This window comes from Bicyclus anynana, chromosome 26, assembly GCF_947172395.1.
Source record: "Bicyclus anynana chromosome 26, ilBicAnyn1.1, whole genome shotgun sequence".
Taxonomy (NCBI): domain Eukaryota; kingdom Metazoa; phylum Arthropoda; class Insecta; order Lepidoptera; family Nymphalidae; genus Bicyclus; species Bicyclus anynana.
In genome coordinates this window covers 802857-813100 of record NC_069108.1, presented here as the reverse complement: position 1 = coordinate 813100, position 10244 = coordinate 802857, and the positions used below count along the sequence as shown (strand labels likewise).

The following is a 10244-nucleotide window of genomic DNA, read 5'->3' as shown; positions in this document are numbered from 1 at the left end:
TCTGTTCAGTCTTTTAACGGCATAATTATGAACTAACTTGTAGCAACTTGAGAAGTAAAGCAAATCCCACACGAGAGATGGCACTGCTAATTTTTAAGTTTCTCTTTTAAGCATTATTTTATTTTTAAAAAGTTTTACTTTAGTAGTATGGTATTATTGGAGAAAATATATTAATTGCGATGATAAATAAAACTACAGTAATATCTAACATCCTCTTTTATTACATCAAATAAATTATAAAGTTCATAGACAATATTATTACTTTTATTGTATAATAAGAAGCGCATACACTGCAGCGTCTTCGCTGAAACTGGTCTATGGTAGGTACATAACTTAAAGCTTATGTTATATATAACTTGTACCTAAACGGGAGATATCTTTAAATCAGTGCCGGATTCAGGACTCTTGATGCTCTAGGCTATCTTTCCTTGTGGGCCTCACTATCTTTAATAGGTGAGCTACAAAGAATTGATTAAAGAAACCCACCGAAGTTTGTTTAACCTTCGTGTGCTTGACTTGTTTTTTTCTCGGTAGTTTCTAGTGCCCCCCTAGACGTCCTAAGCAATTACATAAATAGCTTATTGGCTAACCCAGGACTGCTTTAAATGTTAGTTAATCTACAATTCTGATTTTGTCAGTATTCATTAAGGTATACCCACAAGCGAATTCTCCATAAAATATATGTTGTTGTCTATGGGAAACCATAAATTATAATATAAGAGTACCAGGCAAAAAGCTAATACATTCCTATGGCGGATTTTTATATTTATTTTTCCATGGTTTATTTGTGACTTTACAAGCTTTTATATTGTCCTGTTTGTGGCATTGGTAAAAAATTTGGAAACTGACACCTGGAAATCTAGTTGGGTATTTTCGGTGACAAATACAATCTGGTACCATAGAGCTGTCCTGATGATGAAGTCAGGTGTCATGTCAGAGTAAAAGCATCTAATTTAGGTTAATTTTTTTGAATTGTTTATCCATTCCTACAAATTCTGCAATATGTTAAAATTAAGCAAAATATATATTTGTGCATTTATAAGTAATTAAATACATTTATTAATTCTAAGTTAAGCAACAATAAAATCGTAGGTTACACAGAAATCTCCCAAAAAGAATAATACTGAAATTATAGGTAGTTAAATGCAATGTTGCAAAAACTACCAAAACGGTAGAAAATAAATACGGAATGCTTGTAAAAACGTGTAAAATATAAAATACCTACATTATAATTCCTATACAAGAAATCTTAACTAGAATTTACAATGGATAAGCTACGACTTTTAGCAACAAAATTTGCAATAAATATAATAAATCTATATTTTTTACAAAAAGACCGTCAGTCAAGACTATTTACGTGTGTAGTGGCAAGTAATATGTATAGCACACAGATAAGAACTCATTTCATAAAAAAAAATACTATTCTACACGGTCAAAATATTTTAAAAGCAGCTTCAGGTTCCTGCAGTTTTAAATCATAATATATCTTGTCTATGTGCTATGTATATTATACAAAAACTTTACATACATAATATTTCATCCTTAAACTGCTATATTAAATTAAATACATTCTAAAATGTAACAATGTTATGCTATTCGCACATTTATTGAGTACGCAGTGTACCTTTTTTTAATCGAAAATAAAACTTACTTTATATAAAATAAATGTATATGTCGGCAAAATTTATAGGAAAATGGCAAGAAATGTGGTTTTATAAAAAAATACTAATAAAAGTTGTAAAATAACCTTAGGATGATCTAAATCTAGCTTAATGTTACTTATTAAACATCTATATATTGATAAATATATTATTATTAGTACATCAAATGAACACATAATGTTGTTTAAGATTTTGTTAACAATTAAATCAATATCAAATATAAAGTGGCATAATATATGGCAGTTCAAATCATTTTAAGCATTTTATCGCATATACAAAAATAAAAATAAAAACATTAAAAATAGCCTCCGGGGCATCTACGCAATAGTTTTACAGTAAAATTAAATTTAGGGCACATTATAAAATTTAATTTTACCCTACAATATAAGTTACCCTTAGAAATATATCCACTGTGGACGAAGCATTTACATAAAGGATAACTGATTACATAGACCAAACTATTAACTACTAGCAAACCCGCGTAAATCCCGTAGTGATAAAATACCCATAGCCAGTTAGACTCTCAACATGTCTTGTAAATTATGTTAAAAAGAAACACATACTTAATTTTAATTGCACATTCATTTGTTTGTTGATAAACATTCTACGAGAGTTTTACTTTTTGTTATTACTAATATCTAGATTCCTAATCCGGCAAGTCAATAGCAACGAATGAAATGCAAGTAAATTATTGTATTCGAATCGAACCGCTCGCTGTACGTTTCTCTCACTAAAATAAAATGACGTCAAATGAAATTTTTAGTTTTTTAATATCGGTTGGTTTAGTGTTTCAAGTCGAATTGACCAATATATTAAAGAATATTGAATTGTTTTTCGTTCACAGTGGATTATATTTAGTTGATAAATAAATGCGAGTTACTTAAATTCGATTATATTTATATTTTAAGTGTTACAAAGTCTAACGGGGTACAATATTAGGTATACAAGTTATAAAATATCTATAAAAGTGAGGACCGTGTTTCGTTATCATCTATGACTTTATGGTTTCAAATGTTCTATGACTTTATGGTTTATACTAAACTTTTTGTAGGCATTGTACTGCGTTATGTGATTTCCATTTTCAAATACATAATTTCATTTTTATTTTGTTTGGGGTTTCATTTCCTTTAGACCATAGACGAAATTAATATATTTCTTTTTTTTAATGTTTCAATTATTGTGTATTGTGAATTAGGCCGATTATTAAAGGGGTCAGGTGTACGTTCTATAAAAGGTTTATTTACGCCATTTAATGATCTAGCATAAAATCGTCTTAAATGTATTTTTTTTTACCAGCACCTCAACACATCAATTTATGTTTTTCTACTGTTATTTCTGTTTTTGTGTAGTGAATACTCAAGAAATGTGAATAAATGTTGAAGTGCCAAACAAAAATAAATTATATTATCTCTGTCACACAAACGTAGGTTAATGGGATGTGCTAAATATTTCGTAGCGCATACATACATTATGTTTAAGTGAAATATAGTCAAGTCAATAATGTAGCGACAACCACTGACAGATGTACTTGTTATTGCCAATATAACGTGATAAACATAGTTGTCAACAGACCGGGGTTTGAATCCCCAGTGCAGCTCAGGCTATCGAGTTGCTACAATGGACTAAAAGCCTGCAATAGTCAGACATACCTTATAAAGGCTGAAAAGTTTGTCAGCTCATGCTCCTACCATAGATACCTACTGTAACAAAATATCAATTATTATTATCAAGTATTAAGGTTGTTTAAGATATCAGAACACATACCCTTTATACGACAATAACTAACTACCTGCCTTAATAAGAAAAATAAATTAATTAAAAAAAAACGAGTTAACTTCATGTGCTTTAGACCACACGACAGGTAAAACTTTAAAAAAAATAAAAAAAATAAAAAAAACAAAGCGCCATCTATGAGCTTCAGGCATAACTGCATAGCAACAGGTTCTTGAAGTATACAAAAAGGGATTGTTTCAAAGTTCACTAAGACCGCCATCTACGATAGCTTAAAATATCAAACACTGTTTCACTGTGATTATAGATGGCAGCACGCATCCTAAAAGCCTTATCCAAGTACACTTTTTTTTTACCAAACTGTCTCAATTCTTTATGTGACATACTTGAGGTTACTTGTGCTTAACAGTAAACTGAATATGGATTGTCAATGATGAATGATGACGTAGAAGCACGGCTTGATAAAGCCTTTATAAAAGGTATATCTAGCTACTGCAGGCTCTACAAAACATTACAGGCAGTGTATAGACATGACAAGTCATGACAATCAATGCAGGAACGGCGCACTTCTGGGGCACTTCTTGCCGCAAGCGCACTTCCTCACTATCTCTATATCTTTGGTGTATCGCGTGCCGTCGGAGCATACCAGGCGGATCTGAAAAAAAGCAAAAGTTATTTAGTAGTCCGACTACCCGGCTTGGAGCTGAGTGGTTTGAACAATGGACTTATTAGATGCAGAAAATATGAGACGAATATCTTAGCATTCCATGGATTCACCGTGCGGGTGCCGGGTCCATCGCGTGGTAGAGAGAAGAACTCCGAGCAGAGTCCTGAACTTGTAACTACAGGATGTAGGGTTAAGGAATTCCTTGACGATCGATCAACACTCTCCGTTCTCTGCTCGTGTTGTTCTCCCTACCGCCTTTGGTAAGATCCTATTAAAGCAGCTTTGGATACTCGTTCTAATATAGAACTAGCTGCAGTTCTAGAGAGGGCAAGGTCTTTAAGCAAGTTATAGAGTGATTTTGCTGGTAATCCTCTCGCACCTACTTCTACAGCGTACAGACTAACTATATAGCCATTTTTAGTTAGTTCATTTGTTAGGTCATAATATTTACTTTTATACTGTGGTCCTTCGGAATGTTAGTCTCCCACGGCACAGTAAGCTCTACAAGTACTATTCGCTTAGTTTGTTTGGACAAAAGGAAAATGTCTGGTCTAGATCTCGAATTAGCGAAATCCGCTGGGATTTTTTTACACATATTGTAAAGTTGTAAAATTGTTTAATTAAAGCAAAATATAACTAATTTGTTTCTTGTGCTCCACTGATTTACCCTTCTCTGCAACATTAACAATAACAGAAATCTAAAGTACAACCCACCACCTCCCATGGCCCTTTCAACCTCTCGGTTTACTTGCTCTTTGCGTGTTCCCGGGACGCCTTCTTGACTCCCTACAAGTTATTTTCTCTTTTCGCTTCTTGTCCCTTGAAAAAATTTAAATCTAATCTACAGACTAAATACATTCCTCACCTTCCTCTTCTTAGTCTTCCTGGGCGCGCAGCATTGCTTCCCGCACGCGCCGCCCACACAGCGCGCGCCACGCACCGCGCGCCGGCTTCTGCACGCGCCTTCCGTTATGAACTCGCGGGTCGCTTCCTGCTCGACACAGTTTTTTTTTGTAGTTTTTTTTTAAAGAAAAAATGCCATAATATATTTTATAATATGACCAATATTCCCATTCCCCTCCAACTAGTCGACAAAGACTGTGCTAGGAGTGACAATAGACCAACGGGGCGGGGATCGAACCACCACCCCTCTGTGATGAGTGCGACCGCTTTTACCGTTGAGCTATTGAGGCTTCAGTTTAGGTTATGGTAAGATGTGGTCAGGTGTGGTCAAAGATATTTATTTATTTATTTTATAGGGTACCAACAGGTTATGACAATTAAAATTGAGTTTTACAAAAACATAGATTAGTGAAGTTGTTGTGTCATAGACCCACTTATAGGTTACCTCAACATGCGTGATTTAGTACTCGAATAGATACATTGATAGGGAAAAAAACAGATTTAGATTTGCGTTAATAAATATAAATATTGCGTTTATAAATATATTGCCAAATTAAGATTTCTTTTAATACGCATTTAGTGCATTGACCTCTTATAATAAAAGGACGCACAATCATGTAGAAAATTTCACTTAAAAACTGGCCAATTTTGCTTTGACAGTTTTAGAATTATTGGTAAAGAAATGCCTTTAAATATAGTCCGATATTCAATAAAATCCCAAATTCAGAGCAAATTCAACCTTAAGGATTGAGTTTCAAAGTTGAATTTGCAAATGCGACTACTTGAATTGAGTGCCAAGAAGTTGTGTTTGGCACTCATTGAGTGGGGACGTTTTTTGATCGCTGATTGTGCATCCACTTTTTAATAGGAGAACGATGCTTTAGTGAGATGAAAAATTCAACACGGCCCTTCATTCATCAATATTGCTGTCAAATAAATATTTTTATCTCCGCCAATAGTAGCAAACGTTCTCAACGACATTATTTTCGTCTTAAATTGTTCGTATTTATCTCATCTTAAATCTCCGTTAGGATATAAACTTTTTGACTATGTCTAACAAGTTAGAGGATACACTAGACCTACATTCTACGTAGACATACAAGTTAATAGACAGATAATCTAAAAACAATGACTCACTTTGCGACAAGCGGCGCCGCCCGGCGCCGGCTGCGCTGGGGTCTCCTCAGGATACTGCTTTTGCGGTGGAGATGCTATAACCACACACATATATTTAAGATAAAATTATTTTAAAATATTCAAATTTTTTTAAAAGCATGCCTTATGGCTACCATGCTTTACAGCTCTTGCGACGAGGAATGTTGCTGAAGTAAAACTTCTTAAAGCACGCTTGACTTGGTAGTAAATTGGTCAATGCGTTACGAAAAGTGTAATCAAAATGACATTTAAAAGCGCCATCTGTAAATGCGCCATCTAAACTACGACACAACATAAGTAAGCCAGCGCCGAATCCCTTTAACGGATTCATTGTGAACTAACTAGTAGCTTGTGAAGTGAAGCAAGTCCCACACAAGAGATGGCGCTAATTACCGCTACTATTTTTCAAGTTTCTCTTTTATATATTGTTTTATTATTAAAAAAAGTTTTACTTCAGTCATATTTTTATCAACAATAACTAACTTTTCATAAAGCATGAAGCAATACTATAGACCAGGGTTCCTCAAACTTTCGGCTTCACGAACCCCTGGTAAAATTTCCAAGTGACAGCGAAACCATTACTAACTAATGAAAAAAGCCTCCCCCCCCCTCCCCGAAGAACAAAATATTAGACTGTTGAAGAAAATAAGGTTGATGAATGGTATTGGTATTGAATTTGAAAGTTATCACTAGTACCAAAAGAAATGTCTTTGTAATATTAATGTGATGGGTGTGCTCTGTGTAATTTTGGTCAATTTTAACCTTAATTCTGACTCGGTATTAGTTATCAAGCCACCATTACGTCAAACTTGTCGCAAACCCCCTGCCGTCGAATGGCGAACCCCTAAGGGTTCGCGTACCCCACTTTGAGATGTCCTGCTATAGACCAATGCAGACGAAATTAAAAATAGGTTCTCTTTTGACAAAAAGTGTAAGAGCGATTATGTAAGTCGAACGTAAATGATGATGATGAAGATGATGATGATGATGATGAAGGGAATCACCAGGAGACGCCTGCACGTTGCTGATGACCTGCTTCCGCGGCGGCAGCTTCCCCTGCGTGATGACCGGCGCGCCGCCTGGACAGACAACTTATGTTAATATTATATCATATGCTACTCAAATGATACCTGCAGGGTTATTCTGTAACTTGCAAGTACAAGTTTTGAGTTTACGTCTGTCTCTCTCTGTCTAACGCGATACTATAGAAAGAGAAACATAGAAGTCAATTCAGAAACATACATGAATGTCCTCCAGAAGTGTTATGTAGGTAATAATGAACCAGTATATCAAATAAAAGATTTTCACGAAATATGGTCTGCTTGAAGTTTAAAGATGAATTTTGTATGGAGGCTGGGTCTTTATTCCGAGTGTCAACCAAGCAAGTTTATGGCGTTTTTAAAGCAATTTAGGGTTTTTTTTTTATTTAATGCTTCTCTGTCTAGGATAATGTTTCTTTTTAACTTGTGTCTTAATGACATTTGTCTTAATGACATTTGACAATTACATGACATTGACAGCTTACATCGGATATGAATTCAATTCCAGGTGTTTTTATTGGCTGTTTTGAACACCTTCACTGTATTGTCTATTTTTAATTTGTAGATAACGGAGCGAAACAAAAAAAATAATTAATGCGGGCTCCAAAAATTCTGAAAATTATTTTCTCTCACAGCAATTGCGTATCTTCTTTATGTATAAAAATACTATCGACCTTCTTATAAATTATAAATAATAAAGGCCCATTTTGGGTCATGTCCTTTATTGCGATTGCGACATGGCCGGATTAAGGAGGTCAAAGAGCGGACGAAGTATATGGAGAGCGACGCAGATTTGACGCTCCGACATCGGGACGGAAGGCATTGCACTGACGGAGCAGTAGGTGTCACTCACCGACAGAAGTGCGCAGCTCGCACTGCGCGCCCGCCGTGCCGGCGCGACAGCGGCAGGTGTAGTCCGAGCGCGAGCCCGCCTCGCGCACGCAGCGCCCGCCGCGCGCGCACGGGTTGGGCACGCACGGATCCTGGGGAGCACGCACATTATTTATTTTATTTATTTATAATAACTTTATTGCACAAAACAGAAAAATAACCAAAGAACACATAAATTTTTAGGCAAAAGGCGACCTTATCACTAGTAGTGATCTCTTCCAGGCAACCTAAACATAAATAATCTAAACATCCTGTGAGATGGGAAATTGCAATACAATAAATTATAAGTAATATTCACTAAATAATAATAATTAATATAATAAATAAATAAAAAACACGATAATTAAATATTTCCATATAATAAAAAAAAAACATGTTACATACGAGCTTGTTTATTTATCCAATGACAAATTAGTCCTTGACTCCACGAACTCCTGTTAAGAGCGCGCAGCACGTCGGTACGATATGGATAAAATTCAAAGCGCAAGCGAGACGCCGAATTATGACTTTCAAGATATACACCAAATTTTGTATACAAAACAAAAATTTAAGAAAATAAGATTGCTTTTCCTACGACTGAAAGCAAAATGTGAGCAAAACATGTATTTTTCATGTCCAGATCCAGAACCATTTGTCCTGGTCCTGTCATTTGTTTACCACCAAATTACATATTGCACACTCTTAAAATTTTCAAGTGATAGCGAACCCCTTACTTACTAATGGAAACCCCCCCCCCCCCCCAAGAAATGTCTTTGTAATATGAATGTGATGGGTGTGCTTGTTTCTTGTCGCAAATGTATTCAATGTGAAGTGTAATTTGGACAATTTTAACCTTAATTCTGACTCAGGAAACTACACCTAGGCTGCTTAGAGAGTGACATAACTCCGTCACTGACGGTAGTCTTTGTATCGTCTCGAGAGATGTTGTGCTGCTCGTGACACTACTGCTCGGGTAGACAAACGGTTGGGATTGACTTGTCTATCACGCAGTAGATACAATGATTCAAGCCAGGACTCAATCAGTCAATGAATTGCCTCACAAATCCTCAGAAATCGCCGGCTCCTACTGTCATACTCGCCTCACTGAACGACGCGGTCGAGGATACAGTAGTCTCCAGATGTGACTTCACTCACCGGCTCGTGCGCGCCGTCCTCCTGCAGCGCGGAGGGCGGGGGCGGCGCGCGGGGCGCGGGGGAGGGCCCGCAGCCGGCGCGCGTGCGCACGGTGCGCGCCGCGTTCACGAAGTCCACGCGCTTGTGGTTGATCCACGCCTCTTGCAGGCAGCCTGCCGACAAATGTCATCTATACTAACACTCGTTAATCCGGCCATGTCGCAAAATTTGTTTTTGGCAGACACCTACTAACTAAAAACTACCTCCCTGCCAAATATCGCATTTTTACGTCCAGAAGTTTTCGAAAGGACATGTCCCAAAATGGGCTTTTTATTATTTCTAATTTCTAAGCAGGTCGATAGTATTTTTTACGGGTAGAAGATACAAATTGCTGTTGAAAAATTGTCTACAAATTAAACAAAACAATACAGTAAAAGTGTTCAAAACAACCACTATATACATCTGGAATTGAAGTCATATCCGGTGTAAGCTGTCAATGTCATGTAATAATGTCAAATGTCAATAAGACACAAGTTAAAAAGAAACATTAAATCGTAGACAGAGAAGCATTGAACAAAAAATCCTTAAATTGCTTTAAAAACGCCTTAAACGAAAGCTACTACGCGAAGATCTGTCAGTTATAAGTATTTTGCTATAATAAAAATTCCTAAATAATGTTGTCAGCAATGAAAAAGAAACATTTTATTTAATTAATAAAAAATGCGGGTTCTAAAAATTTTTTTATTTTGGATTTTAAGCCTTATATTTTTATTTATGTTCTTTTAAGATAAAAATATTTTTTTCTGCTTAGTTGACACTCGGAGTAAAGGCCCAGCCTCCATAGAAAATTGGGACATGTCCTTTCGTGATGAATGACCTTTCGCATTTATATATGTAGATAGAAAATTATAAATAGATACAATTTGTGAGGTTGGAGGGGGTAATCTACTGAACCAATTCTGAAAATTCTTCTACCTATAGAAAGCCACTCTAAACAAAGCACTGTGCTCGAAAAATTCGCCATCAGGTACTGAAGAATTTTGGATGAAAAGATGTCGCAAATATAAAAAAAACGCTGCTGAA

At 35.9% G+C, this 10244-nt stretch overlaps 1 protein-coding gene across 2 annotated transcripts in view; it reads right to left on the bottom strand.

Moving 5' to 3' along the window:
- Positions 1-201: 201 nt before the first annotated feature.
- Positions 202-10244, bottom strand: part of LOC112045687 (protein slit) — a 142527-nt gene continuing 132484 nt past the window's right edge. For both annotated transcript variants that reach the window (XM_052889563.1, XM_052889564.1), the window contains 6 exons: positions 9183-9334; positions 8011-8140; positions 7122-7196; positions 6100-6173; positions 4925-5050; positions 202-4047 (listed from right to left, as the gene is read on the bottom strand). In XM_052889563.1, the coding sequence (XP_052745523.1) occupies positions 3940-4047; positions 4925-5050; positions 6100-6173; positions 7122-7196; positions 8011-8140; positions 9183-9334 (665 nt within the window). In that variant the 3' untranslated portion in view covers positions 202-3939. The remainder of the gene's footprint in view (positions 4048-4924; positions 5051-6099; positions 6174-7121; positions 7197-8010; positions 8141-9182; positions 9335-10244) is intronic.